This window comes from Setaria italica, chromosome V (genome assembly GCF_000263155.2).
Source record: "Setaria italica strain Yugu1 chromosome V, Setaria_italica_v2.0, whole genome shotgun sequence".
Taxonomy (NCBI): domain Eukaryota; kingdom Viridiplantae; phylum Streptophyta; class Magnoliopsida; order Poales; family Poaceae; genus Setaria; species Setaria italica.
In genome coordinates, this window is record NC_028454.1 from 38567108 (window position 1) to 38589675 (window position 22568).

General features: G+C 44.2%; 2 protein-coding genes across 2 annotated transcripts; both read left to right on the forward strand.

The window, feature by feature from the left end:
- Positions 1–1294: 1294 nt before the first annotated feature.
- Positions 1295–12364, forward strand: LOC101755850 (insulin-degrading enzyme-like 1, peroxisomal). The gene is made up of 26 exons (XM_004970120.4): positions 1295–1766; positions 1907–1982; positions 3037–3104; positions 3791–3882; positions 3998–4071; positions 4305–4348; positions 4973–5024; positions 5108–5227; positions 5295–5407; positions 5499–5661; positions 5796–5888; positions 5991–6076; positions 6401–6487; positions 6698–6801; positions 7531–7633; positions 7733–7828; positions 7928–8117; positions 8239–8300; positions 8471–8575; positions 9394–9595; positions 9696–9904; positions 10460–10584; positions 10717–10768; positions 10927–11013; positions 11573–11695; positions 11907–12364. The coding sequence occupies exons 1-26, from the start codon at positions 1626–1628 to the stop codon at positions 12159–12161; spliced, it is 2922 nt and encodes a 973-aa protein (XP_004970177.1). The 5' UTR covers positions 1295–1625; the 3' UTR covers positions 12162–12364.
- Positions 12365–19922: 7558 nt separating this feature from the next.
- On the forward strand, positions 19923–22453 carry LOC101756648 (L-type lectin-domain containing receptor kinase IX.1). The gene has a single exon (XM_004970122.2). The coding sequence runs from the start codon at positions 20156–20158 to the stop codon at positions 22184–22186; it is 2031 nt and encodes a 676-aa protein (XP_004970179.1). The 5' UTR covers positions 19923–20155; the 3' UTR covers positions 22187–22453.
- The last annotated feature ends 115 nt before the right edge of the window (positions 22454–22568 follow it).

Sequence of the window (22568 nt, forward strand, 5' to 3'; positions counted from 1 at the left end):
CTCACTCATGCTATCGCGCACGATGCACCGGAGTGGGCGTTCCGCAACGCCTTGAGCACATCCTCGTCCTCGAATATGTTCTGCCTAAACAAATTGATAGATTTTTGTGGGTGCTACCTTAGTTTAACTAGCGTAGGGTTTAGCTCGGTGAGATGCTGTTCTTTCCCTATAGGAGCCGCCTTGCCGGACTTCGGAAGAACTCCATAGGCGATCAGCAGGCATTGGTCAAATTGTTGTCATGCTTTTCAAACCCGTGGAGATAGAACTTTGGTGTCCGACTCGTAGCTCACCGCTATCTTTCTGATTTTCACTGACGCATTCAAGAGTCTGGATGTCGTTCCTGGCGCAGTGCGATTACACCTCAGCAAAGCCAAAGACAGGCAAAATGGTACCGTAACCTTTGCTTCGTAGTACTACCCACAGAACCTTCTTCGACGTAGGTGAACACCTTTTCATCAACAAACAATTGTACTACAACTATAACGCTCGCGACATGTAAACATGTTAGCATTGTGGAGATAAAAAACAACTAAAGACCACTTCTCTGAGGCCCACTTATAAAAAACTACTTGATCCATAAAAATTGCTCTTGCCCTTACCGCGTCACCCAAAGCTTGGCACGTAGTGCGGCAAGACGCCGAAAGCGGTGGCAGGGATCAGAAGAAAAAGTTACCAGTAGCTAGCTTAGCTCTCAAGGAGAGGAGTAAATAAAGAAGTACTCCCTCCGTTTCTAAATTACGAGTCATTTCAACTTTTTTTAAAGAGTTAAACTGTTTCATATTTAATTAAAATTATAGATTTCAAATTACAAGTCATTCCAATTTTCTTAAAGAATCAAACTGTTTCATGTTTAACTAAAATTATAGAAAGGATCACAAATATTTATGACACTGAATAAATATACTATAAAAATATATTTAATAAAGAAACTAATGATACTTATTTGATAACATGAATGAATGTTAGCACTTATTGTATAAATTTGATCAAACTTGAGATATTTTGACTCTTCAAGAAAATTAGAATGACTTATAATTTGGAACGGAAGGAGTAAAGAGACACCACGCACCCAGTTTAACTAGCATTTGTAGCGCGACTCCAAGCAGAGTCATCGTACAGGCTTAGCATAAAAAGAATGTTTCGTCGTGTGAAAGACTAAAAAGGCTTAAAGCGACGGTGCTGCACGAGAGCGATCGCTACCTAATGCAATGCCGTTGCTTAGCGACGTCCGCTCTCCCATTTTTCTTTTTGGCAGGCAACGCTCTTCCGATACCGATACCCAACAAATCCAGACGAGGTCGCTTCCAAAACGCCAACAATTTCCTATTGGCTATCGCAGAGACGAGAGGGTCAGAGCGGAGTCTCGCTTCGCTTCTCTCAAATCAAATCTCAAACCTGTGCGGCAAGCCACCCACCGGGACGGCAACTTCCCCCTGCCTATATAAATTGACAACGAGATAGAAAATTCGAGTCTCCCAAAGTCCCGAGTCCCAACTAGCTTCGCTTAAGCTTGGTCCCCCAATCCAATCCACCATTCGGCCGTGAGAGATCGCTAGAGGATCGCGTGGAAGCGAAGAGAGGAAGGAGTAGGGGGGACGGGTGGAGTGGGAGCGAGTGGAGTGGGGATGGCGGCGGCGGTGGCGGCGCCGGCGGGAAGCAGGGATGTGGAGTTCATCCGCGCGCGCAGCGACAAGCGGGAGTACCGCCGGGTGGTGCTCCCCAACGCGCTCGAGATCCTGCTCATCAGCGACCCCGACACCGACAAGGTCCGTCCGCGTCCCGCCTCCCGTGGCCGCCGCGAGTGCGGTGCGGGGAATGCTTTTCTCGCTGGCTGATCAGTCATCGTCTTCGCGTGATTTTGGTGTTTGGTTGTTAATCCTTCCTCCGTGTCTCTCGCTGTGCGCAGGCGGCGGCGTGCATGGAGGTCGAGGTGGGCTCGTTCAGCGACCCGGAGGGGCTCGAGGGCCTCGCGCACTTCCTCGGTGAGTTCGTCCTCTCCGCCTCGTCCCGTTCGCTGGCTGCCAGCACTCCGATTCACTCGGTTCGTTGCGTGCGCGTGTGCTGATCGAATCACCATCCGGATTCATGTTTGATTCGTTGAGTGAGGTGAGGACCTGGGCTAGGCAATGATTAGGTGGGGGATTCTTCGCTACGGCACCGGGCCCCGCGGCGGAGCTTTCGCTCTGCGATTCGCTGAATCGCTCGCGCGCCGGCATGGATCCCCTTTTGGGATCCGGCTGGGGTCTGGAATTGTCTCTGTCGAATCAAGGACACTCTTGGCCGCTATCCTGGGTCAAATGATGACGTTGTAGATTTGCAGTCAAAGTCACTGGATGTTCCCTATGATATGGTGCTAGTTGAGGGGTAGCTCGGCATATTCGGACCGTCAGATTGAACAGTGGACTGTTTTTTTTTTCGAACTGAACAGTGGATGGTTTTGACGTAGAATCAGAGCAAAAGAATTGTGATTGATCGCGTACGGCCGGCATAATCAACTTTTTCGGTTCAGGGTAACGGCTCTTTGCATTCTGTGTCATCGTCCTCTGAGTACTTGCTTTTCGCGAAGGTTTAAAAATGGTTTGTTATGTCAGTTTGTAGTTAAAATAATGTTAGTCGGTGACAAAATTGAATTCTATGACTGGAGCGCATTCTCCAGATAATATAAACTGCTCCTACACGTTGTGGTCTGATGCGATCCTTGGCAGCTTGCGCGATGCTAGTACTATTTTATATGATCCACACTTGTCTGCCGGGTGATTTTTTTTTCTAAACACAGAGCTACTCGTGCGGGACTGTACAGGAGCACACTTACTCTGCATATGCATGCGAAAGCAGCATTTCCACATGGGAGTTGAGACCACGTGAATTTAAATTGATGGGCGACGTTTTCTGCACAATCTGCTAATCTTATAAAGGCGAAATGGTTGATGAGCATGATGGCTCGTGCATCAGTTGCATTAAATCAAATTTACTTTCATTTAAGAATTTCTCTATTCTCTTTCTCGTATTGATGTATACCATTGTCTTTGCTCACAGAGCACATGCTATTTTATGCCAGCGAGAAATACCCTGGAGAACATGAGTATACGAAATATATCACAGAGGTACATTTTGTTAATCAACTTCGAGTTGCAAAAATTCAACCTAATTCACTTCATCTTAATTCTTTTATGCAAGTATTAGTGACACATTGAGTGTGATAATTGACAAAATGACACAGCGATAGAGAAAGGACAACAGGAAAGGTTTTTAGTTAGGCAGGCTGTGACAGGTGGGATTTGATGACTCGTGTACACTTACCATCATTTTAGGAAGTCTCGCTGAATGTACAGTTGTATCTACGGTCATAAGGACATAGTTTTCACTATTGTGGTCGCAGAGTGCAGCACTAATGGATCAACCTACCATATACTGTTAATAACTAAACTTCAGTTGTAACCTCTCTGGTTCTTGAACCAAACACACCTAGTTCTGCAAGCAGAGTCCATATTCAGATGTTCTGTGGTGTCGTTGTGCCCTTACAGGGCAGGGAAAATGTTACAAAGGAAGCAGCAACAACTTCCTGTCATAAGTTCTTAAGAGGCTAAGAGCTCCACACTTTACACGATTTGCTGCCTGGAAATCCTGTTATTATGATTCTTTTAAGTGAATATCTATCATGCTTCATGCCATGTCCCCTTATTACCCCCCCCCCCCACCCCCCCCCAAAAAAAAAAAAAAAAAAAAAACGGCTACCTCTGACATGCATGGTCCATATTTTAACAATTTGGTATGATATGAAAATTATCAGCATGGTGGCTCTTACAATGCATATACGAGCTCAGAGACAACAAATTTCTATTTTGATGTCAATGTGGACAATTTTGAAGAAGCTTTAGATAGGTAAGTTTCATCAACGGTACTTTATGTTCAGTTAGTTCATATCGATTGGATAAGGTGGTGGTTTATGTCCTGCATTTGTTTATTGAATAATAATGAGGTGATTCCTGATGCACAGGTTTGCTCAGTTCTTTATTAAGCCGCTGATGTCACAGGATGCTGTTCTTAGAGAGATAAAAGCTGTTGATTCTGGTAAGCAGTTGTTTTATGCATGGATGCTATTTGTATGGGACAGTTGCTTCTCTGCCCAGGCATATGCTTCTGTGGTTTTCCACTGAATTCCTCAAAGCAACTAGCTTGGTTGCCTGATTAATGTTATACTAGTCTGAACTAACAGCCATGATAACTTTGTACTTTACAAATGTCTTATTTTCAGTAATGAGAAGCACATTCTGGCTAATTTTGCTATTTTATTGACCTTTCAGAGCACAAGAAAAATTTGTTGTCTGATGGCTGGAGAATGTATCAGGTACTCAGAAGTTCAGATTTGTTAGTCATGACTCATGATTCATCAGATAATCCTTTTGCATTCTATGCTATATCTCCAACGAAACTGCAGTCAGTAAAGCATAGATGCATTTTGAATACACAATTTTCTTATTTACATGTTGTGCTTAACAGCGTGAATATTTAAGAGTATCATAAATATGTTGCAACAACAATCAAACAATGTTTTGCATTACACAAGTTTATCTTATGCTCAAAGTATCCGCCAGTTTCTCGAATTTTAGTATCTACGAGTGTGCTCCCAATTATAAAAATAGCAGTGTAAATCTTAAGGCAATCATGATAATGTGAGAACAATAATCAACCATATTTTGCATTACCGAAATCTTGCTTATCCTCAATATTGTTAGGAATGAGAAACTCAGATCTATTCCATGGCCCATAGGGGCAAGATGTATAAGGTGTATATATGGCAAAAAATCCTCCAACTAGAGGGAAAATACATGTAGGTATACACAGCTAACACATATATTTAAGAAAAAGTTCCTCCAGTTCTCAAATTTGCGGTCTCTTCAATCTAAAGTTATAATCCCATAGACATGCTGTACTGTGGCCTCAGTTTCTTTCTCCTTTTTTCCCTTCCCAGCTTCAAAAGCATCTGGCTTCAAAGGATCACCCTTACCATAAATTCAGTACTGGTAAGAATGCTCTATGTTCAGACAGCTGCAGCGGTGCTTATTTTGTCATTTTGTTTCTTCTAATTTGCGATTTGGTATATCAGGAAGTTGGGAGACACTAGAAACTAAACCAAAAGGGAGGGGCTTGGACATCAGAGATGAACTTCTGAAGTTTTATGAGAATTATTCAGCAAATCTTATGCACCTTGTTGTTTATGGAAAGGGTAAGTAATGCAAATTGGTACATTGGAGTACATAAACCTATTAAAAATTGATAAAATGCTTTTGTAGAGAGCCTCGATTGCACTCAGGGCTTGGTCGAGCGTATGTTTAGTGACATAAAGAACACTGACCAGAGAAGCTTCAAATGTCCAAGTCATCCTCTTTCAGAGGAACATTTACAGGTAGAAGACAGAGTGCTCAACAGTTTTATTTGTCAGAAAAAAATAGTGTAATGATGCAAATCACAAGGGATTTCTCATGCTCGTTATACAGCTTATTGTCAAAGCACTGCCAATAGAAGAAGGTGACTATCTAAGAATAATATGGCCAATTACACCTACCATCCAGTTTTACAAAGAAGGGCCTTGCCATTATCTGAGTCACCTTATTGGGCATGAAGGCGAGGGCTCCATCTTCCATATTATAAAGGAACTAGGCAAGTTTAATTCTAAAGTTGATTTTTGATGTACCTTTGCTTCCTTATCTACTTGAAATACAGTGTATCATCCTTTACTTTCTTAGATATCAACTTGTGCACAACCGTGATATGTCTAAATTTTGCTACTGTAGGATGGGCCATGAACTTGATGGCTGGAGAGAGCACTGACAGCACTGAATATTCCTTTTTCTCAATAAGCATGAGGCTCACTGATGCTGGTCATGGTTAGTTTCATCCATATTTGGTTATTTGAACCAGCATAGCTATTTTAACTTGAACCACTTTGATATTTATTAAGCCTCTTGTGCCCATATGCTTTATTTCAGAACACGTGGAGGATATTGTTGGATTGATCTTCAAATATCTTCTTCTATTAAAAGAAGACGGAGTCCATGAGTGGATATTTAATGAGGTAATGCAAAGGTGCATGATTAACATTTTTATGTAAAATTATTTGATGAGTTATGATTTTGTATCCACATATACTTCTCTGAGGGACAGAAACACAGATGATAGACTTAATCTGCTCGTGAGTAATGATGTAGCATGAGTATTTGGATATGGGCACTGCATTCTTGGACTCATGTTTCCTTCACATATTATTTAGAGGTTGTTTGTTGCCAATACAAACTCATAATATCAATCCTTCTACATGTTTTCAGCATTTTGTGGAACATATGAAATTGATTTACACTCGATTAGAGAAATGTAAATGCTAATATCTGTTATTTGCTAGCTTGTGGCAATAAATGAAACAGAGTTCCATTATCAAGACAAAGTCCATCCAATCAGCTATGTGACGGGTACTGTCTCAAGTATGCGGGTATATTCTCTAAAACCCATTACATGTTTCAGCTTTTGCAGTTATTTATGATAGTTGTTTTTATTATAGTAATATACTCTCTTGCTATATTCTTTCAATGACAACACTAAGCACCAAAAATTAAGTTACCTATAATTTCATCAATGTTCCGGAAATTTGTTGAACTGCAACTTCGTCTTCAATTTCAAATACTCTGAAACTTGCTTGCAGTTGTTCCCACCAGAAGAGTGGCTGGTTGGATCAGCATTGCCATCAAAGTATGCGCCACAGAGAATAAGGATGATACTCGATCAGTTGTCACCTGAAAGAGTAAGGTACACTCATGCAGTTCACATGGCATCTTTGTTTTTGCCTACCATCTATGTTGTATTCCTTGTAATTTGTAAACACATGGTACATGGAATGGTTCTTTTCTAAGCTATAAAAGGAGGGGAACATTTAAATCAAGTATAAAATGAAATTTCTCTTCCCTTTTGTCACTTCAATCACTGATGAGTATGCAGATCAAAAGAAAAGAGCAGCAAAGCTGTAATGAACCTTGTAGACTAGTATACAGATTTGAAAACCTATTCACTTTTCTGGAATATAGATGTTCTTTTGACACCTTTTATCCTGTGGTTGTGCTGAAATGCTTTTGTTCAATGCATGCGCGCCCGCATGTGCATATATATTGGAGGTGTCTGGGGGTTGGGATTGTGCCTGGATAATTTTTAACTTTAGAAAATCATGAGCTGGGAAGCACTACAGCCTTAGTATGACAGTATCTGCAGCAGCGTATTTGACCTATCTAGCTTATAATTCATAGACTCCTTGGGTATAATTTGTACTATAACAAACTTGTTAGGTTGTTAAGTTATCCTACTGGCCCTAGCTTCATTCATAGGCAGTGGTTAAAAAGTCAGTCAATGGCTGATTATCTGGCTTTACATTGATATCCTGAACTTATCTCCATTCGTATCTTGAACTTATTTCACACATGCTTTGCCTATCGCACTATATGCATTTGTTTTTTTTTGACGCAATACTTATTTCTCTCTATTTAGAATATTCTGGGAGTCCAAAAAATTTGAAGGATCTACTACCTCTTCTGAGCCCTGGTATGATACACCATATTCTGTTGAAAACGTTACTCCTCCTGTGATACAGGTTCGTCTTTTTAAAAATCCCATTTTCTTTATTATACTCCCATCATCTTATTCCACCTGCCATATTGATGTTCTAATATTGATTGTCTCTACTTGACAGAAATGGATTAAAAAAGCTCCTACAGAGAAACTCCATATCCCAGAGCCTAATATATTCATTCCAAAGGATTTATCTCTTAAAGAAGTGCATGAAAAGGTCAATTCTGTAGTACTTTAATATTGGCGTCAGCATACTCGAATGCATTGTTGAGACCTTACATAGTAAATAACTCTAACAAAAAAAATGTTTTACCAGGTTACTTTTCCAACAGTATTAAGGAAGACACCACTTTCACGGTTGTGGTATAAGCCTGACTTGCTGTTCTCCACACCAAAGGTTCACATTATAATTGATTTCCATTGCCCATTATCAAGCCACTCTCCCGAAGCAATCATTTCTACTGATCTCTTTGTTGATTTATTAGTGGATTATTTGAATGCTTATGGTAAGCACTAATTTGTTAATAGGGTAAACCTTTTTTTTTCACCATAACAGTTAGTTTAGGTAGTGCTCCTGCCAAATTTAGGTTCAAATGTTTACTGACAAATTATTTGTGCGTTTTGCAGCTTATGATGCTCAAATTGCCGGCTTATACTATTCAATCTATCTTACTTCAGCAGGATTCCAGGTAATTGTAGTTACTATGATTGCTTTTGTCTTCAATGAATGCCCCTAACAGTTAAGCTGCGCAGTGTATAATTTCCATGCTGTTTGTTAGAATTCTGATGCATAGTGAAGTTGCTGTTATTATGCTAGTTTTTTATTAGAACTCAAACATTTAAATGTATCTGTTTAAAGGTCTCCTTAGGTGGTTACAATGATAAGATGAGGGTTCTCCTAAATGCCATACTGAAGCAAATTGCTAATTTTGAAGTTAAGCCTAATAGGTTTTCTGCCCTGAAGGTATGATGTGGATCTTAATATTCTGGTGCAAGCTTTCCTTTCATAATTTTGCTCAGTAACATTTAAATTCGTAATCATTCCCTTGTAATGAAGTTTATTCATACCAGTTCATTTGGCAGAGGAATTTCAGTTTCATTAATCTCTGATTTTCTGTCAAATTGCAACTTAGATGTTCACGGAGAGCTGTGTCCAATTTAAGTTATGGACATGACATTCTGAGTTTTGAAAGCATGAAGGTTCACAGACCTGGTTCTCAGGAGGCATTACTGTGGTTTATTTTGTCAGTTGTTGAAAACAGTATTTTGGCTTACCAGTTGTCATGAAAGTTTAGGAAAACTTGTGACAAACCATCTAGCTGAACAGTAGAAGGTTAATTTGAATTCTGTGAATGCAGACATCTAGATTCTAGACACACTTGACAAGTCTATTCACAAAAGATTTATAACTGTATATATCCTAAGCTGTTAATCTTAGTACTTATGTCAACTCCCAACAGTGTATTTTGTCAACTCCCTGGTGTAACTGCCGTTTTTTATGCATTTATGCATATGAGTAACTCATCACATTGTGATTACGAAAAAGTAGAGCACTATACACATTTCATTAATGGCAGTAATACTGTGGATCGTTGGGACCAATTATGTGAGATGCTGCATGTTGCAATATATTTCATTAAACTTAACACTTGTCCTGTGACTGCTATCTCAAATCTAGGATAACAAGGTCCGCATCAGGCATTTGCAAAATACTGAACATAGTAGTCTTTCTTGTGATGATCTTTTTTCATGATATTACTGACCAACATCTTCCAATCTCAGGAAACTTCTGCCAAAGACTACCAAAATTTTAATTTCAGTCAACCGCATAAACAAGCTTCATACTATGTTTCTTTAATATTGGAAGATAAAAAATGGCCTGTAGCTGAGAAACTTGAAGCTCTTTTGAAGCTTGAATCAGATTCTCTCGCCAAGTTTTTACCAAACTTGCTATCGAAGACATTTTTGGAATGTTATATTCAAGGTTTGGCATACTTCCGTACTAATTATGGTGTTATTTTATTTTTGTGGGTCATGAATGGAAAATATATCTTTAATCATGCCTAATAAAACTCTCCTTGTAGGAAACATTGAACCAAGTGAGGCAAGATCTATTGCGCAGGAGATTGAGGACACCATATTCAATACCCCCAATACTATGTTCAAATGCATTTCTCCATCACAATATCTGACTAAAAGGGTTATCATGCTTGAAAATGAGTTGAAATGCTACTACCAAATTGAGGGCTTAAATCAGAAAAATGAGAATTCATCAGTTATCCAATATATTCAGGTATAGATTTCTTACGTGATTTGGTGCAACAGGTGCAGTATAAATGTGGTACCTTAAAACCTTTTGTGCAGAACTAATGTACCGAAATTATTACCTTTAGCACACAACTAATGTACCAAAATGTTTACTAATTTGGTGATTCTGCTCCCTGTTATCTAGTGTTTGTTGTCAGTTTAATGATAGTTGGAACATTGTGTCGAGGATTGTTGGCAGTTCACTAGTTGCTGCTCAGTTGGCTACTGGCCCATTTTACTCCGTCAAACTCATTCGAATCAGATTTTTTTCCATCCTTCAATCTTTAAAGCTCTAAGGTATAATATTGTGCTCAGATGCATATTAACGTCGAATGCTCAGACTCAACAAGAATTTATTTATTAGGCAGACTGAATTGATCTAAAGAATCCACTCTGACGAAAAGTCAGGATAAGACTAAATACTTTTCCCTAGTTCAATATAATAGGGACTGTAATGGTTATATCGAATGTACATTGTTTAGGGGAACATTTCAGTTAACAGCTAGCATGCCAGAATACTAAACATGTTGAGTATATTCAGGTACATCAGGATGATGCCAGCTCGAATATCAAACTTCAGCTGTTCTCTTTAATTGCTAGCCAGCCTGCCTTCAACCAGCTACGAACAGTTGAGCAGCTTGGGTATATAACAAGTCTTTCTCTAAGGTATATGCCAGAGGTTTTGTATTATACGTATTGCTTGTTCCTTTCTCTTTTCAGGAATAACATAAGGTTTTAGTTCGCATTTGAATTTGACCATTTAAAACCTAGCTTACTATGAATGTTATCATTCTTCAGATCTGACTATGGAGTCTGGGCACTCCAGGTGGTTATTCAGTCCACAGTTAAGGTACAAGTTCAAAACTAGGATAACTGACTTGACAAAAATTCTGCCTTTGCTTCTACTGATATAATATTTTAGAGTATTTGGCACGACTAATATTTTTTTTAAAAAAATGAATGACTAAGATTCTGCTAGCTTCTACTGATACTATGTTGGGCACCTAGGATCCTGCATACCTTGATGCTAGAGTTGATGAATTCTTCAAGATGTTTGAAAGCAAAATCCATGAACTGTCTGACAAGGATTTCAAGGTTAGTTGACTCCACATTTTGTACTTCCATGTTATTGTAGTTTATGTGATGCTCGATGTCAAATTGCAATTTCTTTTCAGAAATCTTCCATAAAACACTCTTAAAAGTCTCCGTTGTTGTCACAAGAAGCCACATCCACCACAGGGCTCACTGCTTATGAGAAAACACGATTTAGAGAGTGGATCGAAAGGATGAAGAACTAGGGTTTAAAAATGGACAGAAATACGACATCATAATTGAATTTAGAATCCATACCCCCCCTGTTTTATTAACATCATACTCCCTCCATTCCAAAATATAGGTCGTTTTGGTATTTTAGTTACATAGATTTTGCTATGTATCTAGACATAACCCTATATTTAGGTGCATAGAAAAATCCATGTATCTAGAAAACCCAAAACGACCTACATTTTGGAATGAAGGGAGTAGTTTATGGAGGGAGTAGTATATTTTAAAACGGAGAGAGTATTTTATATGTTACTGCAATATTGGACTATTCAGAGGTCCACAACCAGAGGACATTATTTGGTATTCTTGACAGTGAATTTTTTTGGTTCAGAGAAATGTGAAATCACTCATTGACTCTAAACTGGAGAAGTTCAAAAACTTATGGGAGGAATCCCATTTCTACTGGGGAGAGATTGATGCGGGAACTCTCAAGTTTGACAGGGTCGAGTCAGAGGTAAGAGTTATCCTTTGGTTAAAATGCTTCATTGTAAAAGAACATTACATCAAGTACAAAGAAAACAGGTTGTAGTTAAACAAAAATGGCGTACGAGTTGAGAAGTTTTCTCAAAATTTTATCACTGTTACTATTCAGAGAAAACAGAAAATAATAAGGTTGAGTATTAATTGTCAACAAGATGTGCTGACCTCGAAATAACATTTGCCAGGTCGCTCTCCTAAGAGAGCTCAAAAAAGAAGAATTCATTGCGTTCTTCGATCAGTACATAAAACTGGATGCGCCTGAAAGGAGGACAATAAGCGTGCAAGTCTTCAGTGGCAACCATTCGGCAGAGTTCAAGAAGGCGGTTGCCGAAGCTGATCCGCCGAAAACGTACAGGATCACAGACATATTCGGCTTCAAACGATCGAGGCCGCTGTACAGCTCGCTCAAGGGAGGTCCGGGCAGGATCACAATGGACTGAATAGCTATATCAGGCTGCTATTCTTTTCCTTATACGTGTAGGCTGTTGCATACTCATGAACTCGATTTTACTTGGCTCAATGAACTCCGAGTGTCAGATTCGATTGAACAGTAGATGCTATTCTTCAGTCATGGCTTAACCAATAATGCACGACCACATGTCACTTTCTGGAGAAATCTGAGAGCTGTACAGAGTCATGTACACATGCTGGTTTGCGTTTCTTCTGACAACTATGCACTTTGTACAGTTACATCATCACAGTGCAGGACTGCACAAGAAGGCTCCATGACAATGCCTCCATGAGGGGCCGAGAGATCGATCAACTACCACATACACAGACATGCAGCTTGCAGCCCGGCTTCTCGATGTCGATGGCACCAGAGGGACGACCGTCACGGAGCCGCCATCCATCCTACTCGTGCATCGCCTGCTCGGCTCCGGCGCCGTCCCGCGCGAACGGCCGCCGGCGCCCCCACTCGTAGCCGACGCGGTGCCACCTGCACCGGAACGAGCCCCGGTGCGCGGTGGGCGAGCACACGCAGTAGTGGCGCGGCTGCGCCTGGTGCACCCGCGTCGGCCCTGGCCGAGCCGCCGCGGAGGGCGACGGCGACACGCCCGGCCGCCGCCTGACCGCGCAGCCCGGCGGCAGCGGCGGCAGCCCCGGATGGCACATGCCCTGGGCCGAGCAAGCCGAGCCGCAAAGCTAGAGAGGACCCGATTGCTCGGCTATGCTAAAGAGGCGGAGGCGCCGGGATGGAACTGGATTCCCGCGATGTTTTCGGGTGGTGCGTGGTGGACTGGTGGTGTGCCCTGGTGGGAGGTGAGTAGACGAGGGAAAAGGCGGGGGAATATTTGTGGGCGGGGGGTGGCAGGATTGGTTTGGTATCGCGACGCGGTGACGTGGAGGGGAGGGCGGGGGCGTGGCCGCGTGCGGGAGGGGGCGGACCGGGGAGCGTGGCGCGCCCGGGCGGCTGGGGATCGCGTGAGGAGGGGTGCGTTGGCGCCGCATGCTGATCCTTCCTTCGGTTTCGTTGTCCACGGAGCGGAGCCTGCTCGGTTGCAGTTTCCTTTCGGTGCACTCAATGGATCGGAGCTCGGAATCGGGGTGCGCGCCAGGCCGCGGAACAGAACAGGTAAGCACCATCCTTCCATCACCCCCCCGTAGCTTCTTCGCGGTTGCGGCGGCCGTTTTCTTATCCTCCCGTGTCCCACTCCCATCCGAGCGAAGTGGCGTACCCGAAGGCCAACTGATCGCTCTGGACATCCGGCTTGCCGCTTGCGAAAGTCCTCCCTTTTTTCGCAGGAATTCATCGGAGGGACGAGGATAGGTTTGCGTGGTAGAAGCTACGAACTCAAGACAAACCTCCTCACTGATTTCTTACGCAGCCGCTGATGCATTTCTTTAACCATTTGCTATCTGTGGATTAGCCAGTGTTCTTCCTTATCCGACTACTGTTTTCAAATGCTAATTCTTACGTAGGCCACCTTTGTAGCCATTTGTTTATTTACTCCGTGCAGGGATTCATGTATTATGATGATGATGATGATATCATCTCAACGAGTCCGAAAACGCGTCGGCGTTTTGTTCTACTGACTTATTTTTAGCACGTGTCACATCGAATGTTTAGATACTAATTAGGAGTATTAAACGTAGACTATTTACAAAACCCATTATATAAGACGAATCTAAACGGCGAGACGAATCTATTAAGCCTAATTACGCCTAATTAATCCATCATTAGCAAATGTTTACTGTAGCAACACATTGTCAAATCATGGACTAATTAGGCTTAATAGATTCGTCTCGCCGTTTAGATTCGTCTTATGTAATGGTTTTTGTAAATAGTCTACGTTTAATACTCCTAATTAGTATCTAAACATTCGATGTAACGGGTGCTAAAAATAAGTCAGTGGAAGAAAACGGGGCCTAAGTTGTGACTAGAAAATTTAGTAGAACTTTATATGTTTTGACCGACGCTTGGTTAAACATTTAGCTATGGGAAGTGCTAGCGCCCAGACGTCTGATAATTTTGTTTTATCGAACGTTCCGTCGCAACATTGAAAAATAACTATCAAAACATTAAAAATCAACACTTGCAACACCGAGGATTGCAACACTTTACGTGCATGAAACATCCCGAATTGCTTCGTGCAACATTCAAAACAGACACATTGCAACAAGAAAAAAAACATCTCTTACAACATTGCAACAACAAAAGAAGAAGAGACGAAACAAAGAAAATAACTATATGCAATATCATGAACAAGTTGGTGCAACACCCGATTGCTGGCAAGTCAGACTGTTGCAAAACAGATAAAACATCAAAAACCACCGTTGCAACATTCAAAAATAACTATTTCAACACCATGAGGTACCTATTGCAACACTAAAATCCACGACAACCAGCCTGCCGCCGAAGGTCGTCCACCATGGCCGCCGCTCGATCTTTCCCCGCTCGGATCTCGCCGGGGTCGGGGAGAGGGCCACCGGATCCGGTGCAACACCCGATTGCTGGCAAGTCAGACTGTTGCAAAACAGATGAAACATCAAAAGCCACCGTTGCAACATCCAAAAACAACTATTGCAACACCATGAGTTACCTATTGCAATACTCAGATCCACGACAACCAGCCTGCCGCCGAAGGTCGTCCACCATGGCCGCCGCCCGATCCTTCCCCGCTCGGATCTCGCCGGGGTCAGGGAGAGGGCCACCGGATCCGGGGGGTTGGGCGCTCCCGGTTGGTTGAGGACGCCGGAGTGGGGGGAGGGGTGCCGCTAGGGTGGGGGACGAGGTTCCCGGAGTGGAGGAGCGTGCCGCCGCCGGGGTGGACGAGGAGGACGCCGTGGTAGGGGAGCGCACCGCCGTTGGGGTGGGGGACGAGGCCACCGGGGTGCGGGACGAGACTGCCGGGGTTGGGGAGCGTGCTGCCGCCGGGATGGATGAGGAATATGTCGGGATGGAAGGTTGAAGAAGAAAAGGGACGGGGAAGAAAAAAACGGTAGAAGGAACGGAGCGGTGGGGAGCGTCCGACCATCCGGACACCCTGACCATAGCGTTTCTCTTTAGCTATATATAATATGTGCGCAATGTACGAATGTTCCACATCCCAAAATGCTTTCACATTGTGTTGTTTCCCTGACTACGTACAGATACTGTGATTATTTGTGACGAAACAATATTGGTCAAAGTCAACTTTGAAGAACCAAGCTAAAAAACAATTTAGGCCTTGCGATGGTAATAGCAGTACTAGATCTTTGGGGCCAGGAACTTCTTGATGTACTTTGTGCCACTGCCCAGTCCACTACCTTGGAATTACAATTGCCAGAATTATAGAAACGTACGGCAAAAAGAACTTTTCCGGCAAGTACATGGAACTAGCTAGCTTGGACTTTGCGGTACACGTTAAGTGGTTGTGGCATACTCCTATGCCAGATAGATTCTGCCAGCATTTTCAGAAGAAAAAAAACCCTTAGATTTTGTCATCATTTTCAGAGAATGGTAGATTTTGTCAATGTAGCTGAGTCTCTTCAAAAAACTGACGATATCATATCATATCACTACCTCAGACAAATACTGAAGATATCGTATCCGTATTCCCTATTTAATTACTTGTCGTAGCAGTTTAAGGCTGACTCAAAGCAAGGTCAGTCTGTATTCGTGCGAATGAACGGTTCACTACGCAACGCATCACAAGAGCGACTTCTACCTGGTGCGGCGCCGAGCCCAATGAGATCCATGCATGACACCAAACAAGGTACTTCTTCCAAAACGATACAGGACAAACGCCAAAAGTGCGCAAGAGATAAGCATCCAGAGGTCGGGAAAATAGAAACACTTTCTCGTTTTGTCTTCTCAATTGATAGGGGCTGTGAGTTCAATCCAGCCGTGTCCCAGAGACCAAAGGGGGCAGGAGGAGAGGGTGAGGAAAAGGCCTAAAAATTTTGGGAGATGGAGTTTGTTGGGCATCGTCTGATCTAGTTAAACCATTTTGTTATAAAAACCGTGACGTAGCTCTCGTGATCCAAATTATCCCATCATGACATTGTTATCCAAATTTTTTCAGTTGCATTGCCCCAAGTCAACTGATCAATCTTCCTAGAAGAAGGATACGATCTTCATTGGAAATCAACTGGCCATGGACCTTCCGCAATGGTACTTCGATCCAGCTGCTGGCATGCAGCGCAGGTCCAGCAAAACATCGGGTAATATTGGCCATGCACGGACACAATATGTTTGCGTGCTATTTACAAAGCTTAGCTTTGTCACTGGAGTTTGCTAGTATCGATTTTTCATTTAGAGACGGAGAGATGACATGGCACCGATTTGATTAAGCGGTTGATATTCGTCGCTCTAAGCATGACTATACCTAGGGATAGACTTCCAAAAAGCTTATGACAAAGTTAAATGGGAATTTTTGCAGCAGTCACTTAGAATGAAGGTTTTGACCTAAAATGGTGCAAGTGGGTTAAATCGTTTGTACAAGGGAGCAATGTGGGGATAAAAGTGAACGATCAACTAGGATCGTACTTCCAAACAAACAAGGAACATAGGCAGGGTGATCCTTTATCTCAGATACTTTTCAACATCATTGTTCATATGTTGGCAATCATCGTGGCTAGAGCTAAAGAGGATGGTCAGTGATGGGGATAGACCCTAGTACCCGCAAGGAAGGAAGAAGTCGGACTCCTACTAGGATTCTCTTATAATCCGACTAGGACTCATACCGAGTATTCCTACTAGGACTCCTTGTAATCCGACTAGTTCTCCTGCCCCTGGAGTATATAAAGGGGGGCAGGGGTACCTAGATCAACAGCACACCTAAGCTCAACAAGCGCAACTCGACACAAGTTCAATACAACCAACACACAGGACGTAGGGTATTACGCGATCTAGCGGCCCGAACCTGTCTAAATCTTGTTCCTTGCGTCACCATCGACTCCTTGATTCTCGACGACACCGCACAAAAGACCACCTTGGGTACTCCCTAAGCAGGTTGCCGGTCTAAAACACCGATAGTTAGGTGAAAGGGGTAGCACCAAATTTGATTGATGGTTGTTTGTCGATTCTCCAGTATGCAGATGATATAGTTATTTTTATGGACATGATATTGAACAAGCAAAGAAAATGCTTCCCCTTCGTGCCTATAACTATTAGGTCTTAAAATTAACTTTCACAAAAGTGAAATTTTCTATTTTGGGAATGCAAGAAAGTGTGAAACTCAATATTCACAACGTTTCGGTTGTAAAATAGGTTCTTACCCTTTTTGCTATTTGGGGATTCCAATACATTATAGAAAATTGTCAAACAAAGATCAGAAGATGATAGAGGATAGAATAGAGAAAAAACTTAGCAGGTGGAAAGGAAAACTCCTATCGGTAGGGGAGATTTAGTCTTGATAAACTCAGTTCTCTCTAGTCTATCTCTTTTTTAGTCCCGAGGGGAGTCCAAAAAATTAAATATTATAAGTCGAGGTTCTTCTGGCAGAATGATCGGTCAAATAGAACATACTACGTCAATCAAAAGAACAGGGGATAAGGATACAAGATCTAGATGTACAAAACAAGTGCCTGCTAAACAAGTGGTTGTTTAAGTTATGTAATGAAGATGGTGTATGGCAAGATTTGCTTAGAAACAAGTATCTGAAAAATAAAATTTTATCTCAGACAAGTCTAATGGGGGTAAAAGATTAATTCCTCAATCTAGGAAGGTTTCAAACTAGTTAGCGGCAACCAAATTAGATTTTGGGAAGATAAATGGTTAGTACCCAAAAGCTTTGTTTAATATAGTACGAAAAAAGCATGCAACTATGGCGGAGGTACTTGGTTCGAACCTACTCAATGTCTCCTTTCATAGAGCTATAGTTGGGAATAAGTTAATTGAGTGGTATAGTCTTGTTGCACGACTTGCACGTATTAATATTAATGAGGGTTGTGTGGAACTTACAGAAGAACGGAGCTTTCACAATTAATTCAATGTATAGGTATCTTGTCAATAACGGTATTAAAGCTACGCAAGAAATTTGGCATACGAAGATTCCTCTTAAAATAAAAATTTTTATGTGGTATCTTAAAAGATGTGTGATTCTAACGAAAGACAACTTAGCGAATGGTAGTAAAACTTGTTGCTTCTGTAGCAAGCCAAAAACTATCCATCACCTGTTTTTTTATTGTCATTATGCAAAATTTCTATGGTGTGCAATACACATTGTGTTAGGTATACCTCCACCTGAAAGCACAGAACATCTTTTTAATAGCTGGTCTATGCAAGGGGTACAGCACAATTTAATGTTATTGATAGGAGCTGTAGGTATTTGTTGGACAATTTGACTCACAAGAATGAGACTATGTTTAACTGTTGCAGACAAAAAAAAATTTTGCATGTTCTTCTCAGGGGGACACACTGGCTACGGTTCTGAGCTCTGTTGCAGCATATTGATGACCGGAGGGAACAGTTTATCAAGACATGCCAACTTCTGGAGTCTAAGAGCTATGCATTTCTTCGCATCCCATGGTTGGCCTTGCTTTTTGCGAATTGGTCAATAATATTAAACACAATGTGTTAAACTTTGAGTGTGCTTGTAATATTGGCGGTTTTGAAGCCGGAATTATTTCCATTATTAAAAAAATTCATCTTCCATATCGTGTTTATCCTTGTGGACGAACCGCGTGTCCATCTACGGCAACGCGTGAATGACCGCCTCGTGGCCCAACCTCACGGTGAGGCACGCCATGCCCATCCTCATTAGGAGACTTCCGATCGACCGCGAGGGCGTTGCACGAAAGCACAGCAAGCACCGTCGCACGAGCTCCGCGTTGTGCCACTGCAAGTCCGCCCTGCTCGGCCTGCACGAGACGCTGAGCTCGGTTTGGAGTTTGGACCCCCGCAGATCCTCCCGCGGTCGTGCGTGCGGTCTAGCTCGGTTTCATTTTCGCCACTTCTGGGTTGTTCCATCCTCAGTTCTCGCTGTTTCCAAAATGCCTCGATGAAGCTGTTTCGAATCTTTTGCTCTGTTTGAACTTTGAATCGCAACTCCTCCGTATATAAATGAGAAATTTGCTGTATCAGCACTTCGAACCGCTTCACATATTTGACAATAAAAATATTTATTTTGCAAATTTGACACTCAAAACTTAGGTTGATTGATTTTCTGACATTCTTTCTCCTTTTAATTTATTTTCTTTATTTTTCATTATTATTGGCATATCAAACAACACATGTACCCTTGCCTGCAGTGTTATTTATCTATGTTGCCTTTTCTTTTTCTTCCTATTAACGCTCGTTCTTTTCCGCCATTGCTTGCCCTGCGCCGCCGTCTTCTCCCCCTTTAGATTTCCTCATGCATCCTTGAGAGCGAGCAATTGTGCAAACTATATAGCGTGACCTGTATGTATAAATAATGTGTGAACCCTGCTATTTGGATGTATATCAACTATGAACTTTGGACGTTTTGTGTTGCTCTAAGTAGTAATATTTGTGCCAAAATATATTGTGGCATGCCACTTAGTGTGGCTGCAAAGTTCATGCGGAAATACATCATGAAATGTTGTTCAACTAAAGTAAAAAGAAGGAAGTGTGTCTTGTATAGTTCAAAGGCTAAGATGGTCATTTTAGGTAGCCAGCATAGCAAAAAGAAAAGGGAACATATGTAAAAAGTCAAAAATGTAAGGGAATCTAGCAACCTTATATTTTAAACGTCGAATATGCGAAGCAAATGTTTCGAATGTCAAATTATGCGAAATCACATGTTAGAATGTCAATAGAACAAATTTCTCTACATAAATTTGGTTGTCATCCCATCAGAAACAAATGTGCTACAGTAAACACTTGAGATTGACTTTGATCCTAGCCCCACAGTCCAGTTCACTAGACAGCTCTCTATACGCCAGCTCACGACGTCGACGCCTTTCCATTGGTGGTCAACACACCCATTGACACTAGTAGTCCCCATTTCCTTCCTCCCTCCGGCCTCCGCCTCCAGTATTCCAGTCCCCCATGGGGATCTCCGCCGTCGGGGCCGGGGCCGCCGCCCTGCTCGCGCTGCTGCTGCTGCCGCCGCCCCCCGCGGCACCCTTCTCCTTCACGTACAACTTCACCTCCCCATCGGACACGCCGCCGCCCGGGATCGCCTTCCAGGGGGACGCCTTCTACAACAAGGCCATCCGCCTCACCCGCGACGAGCGCCTGGGGCCCATCACCAGCAGCGCCGGCCGCGCCTTCTACTCCCGCGCCGTCCCGCTCGCCGACCCAGTCACCCGCCGCCCGGCCTCCTTCGCCACCGCCTTCGCCTTCTCCATCGCCGCCCCCGACCCGGCCGCCGCCTCGGGCGACGGGCTCGCCTTCTTCCTCTCCCCGTTCCCCTCCGCGCTCCCGGGCTCCTCCGCCGGGGGCCTCCTCGGCCTCTTCAACTCCTCCGCGCCCCGCGCGGGCCCGCTCGTCGCCGTCGAGTTCGACACCTACAAGAACGAGTGGGACCCCAGCGGCGACCACGTCGGCGTCGATCTCGGCGGGATCGTCTCCGCCGCCACCGCCGACTGGCCCACCAGCATGAAGGACGGCCGCACGGCGCACGCGCGCGTCGCCTACGACGGCGCCGCGAAGAACCTCACCGTCGCTCTCTCCTACGGCGCCGCGCGGCCCAACGCCACGGGCGACGTTCTGCTCTGGTACGCCGTCGATCTGAGGGAGCACCTTCCCGACTCCGTCGCCGTCGGCTTCTCGGCCGCCACGGGCGAGGCCGCGGAGCTGCACCAGGTGCTCTACTGGGAGTTCACCTCCACCATCGACCCCAAGAAGGAGACGGTGATCCTGTGGGTGGTGCTAGGACTATGCTGTTTGCTCCTCGTCCTCGTCGGCGCGGGCGTCGTCTGGTTCGTGAGGCAGTGGAGGAAGGCCGGAGAACTCGACGACGGCGACATCGAGGTCGACGACGTGATGGGAGGCGAGTACGATGAGCTGGCCGACGAGTTTGTCGTCGAGAGCGGCCCGAGAAGGTTCCGGTACGCCGAACTGGCGGCGGCGACGAGGAACTTCGCCGAGGACCGGAAGCTCGGGCAGGGCGGGTTCGGCGCCGTGTACCGAGGCTTCTTGAGGGATCTCGGCCTGGATGTGGCCATCAAGAGGGTGTCCAAGGGCTCGACGCAGGGGCGCAAGGAGTACGCCGCCGAGGTGCGCATCATCAGCCAGCTGCGCCACCGTCACCTCGTCCGCCTCGTCGGCTGGTGCCACGAGCACCGCGGCGACTTCCTGCTGGTGTACGAGCTCATGCCCAACGGCAGCGTCGACCACCACCTCTACGGCAAGGGCGCGCCCCTCGCCTGGCCGGCGCGGTACGACGTCGCACTGGGCCTCACGTCGGCGGTGCTCTACCTCCACGAAGAGTGCGCGCAGTGCGTCGTCCACCGCGACATCAAGCCGAGCAACGTCATGCTGGACGCCACCTTCAGCGCCAAGCTCGGGGACTTCGGCCTCGCCAAGCTCGTCGAGCACGGCAGCCAGCCGTACACCACCGCCCTGGCCGGCACGCTGGGCTACCTGGCGCCGGAGTGCGTGATGACGGGCAAGGCGAGCCGGGAGTCGGACGTGTACAGCTTCGGCGTCGTGGCGTTGGAGATCGCGTGCGGCCGACGGCCGGCGGAGCTCAGCGAGGAGCCGAGCAAGGCGAGGCTGGTGCCATGGGTGTGGGAGCTCTATGGCAAGAACGCCCTTCTTGAAGCAGCAGACTGGAGGCTGAAGGGGCAGTTTGACGAGAAGCAGATGGAGCGCCTGATGGTTGTAGGATTGTGGTGCGCTCATCCTGACTACGCGCATAGACCAAGCATCAGGCAGGCCCTGAACGTGCTTAAATTCGAGGCGCCATTGCCGGTGCTGCCGCCGAAGATGCCGGTGCCGACGTACTTCCCAGTGCCTGAATTGGTTTCTCCGATTTCTGTTGGAGGTGCGTCGAGCACCGAGGATGCAGGTATTAGTGATTATGGATCCTCAGGTAAAGGTTCATCGGTCAGGGACAGACTGCTGGATACTTGATGAAGTTTTCTCATGTAAAGGTTCATCGGTCAGGGATAGGCTGCTGGATTCTTCATGAAGTTTTTTTTTTCTTTACTGGGCTTCCCAAAAAAGATTTTGTTGACCTCAAAAGGAAAAGGTTTTTGAAACTGATATGCTACTTGGAGTTTTGTACTACACATATTCAGTTGTATATAGCATCGAAATGTATTTGATTCGATTGTAGGTGACAAAACAAGAGCCCTGTGTTCCGCTTCATATGCAGAAGTTTGGTTTTGTTATGAGACAGTCGCAGTGCAAGTTCAAAATTGCCGCAAAACATGTTGGCCAATCTACGCACAAGGATGAGCGTTTTTCTGCATACGCAAAATAGAAAGTTCTTTCTGTATATGACTCAAAAAAA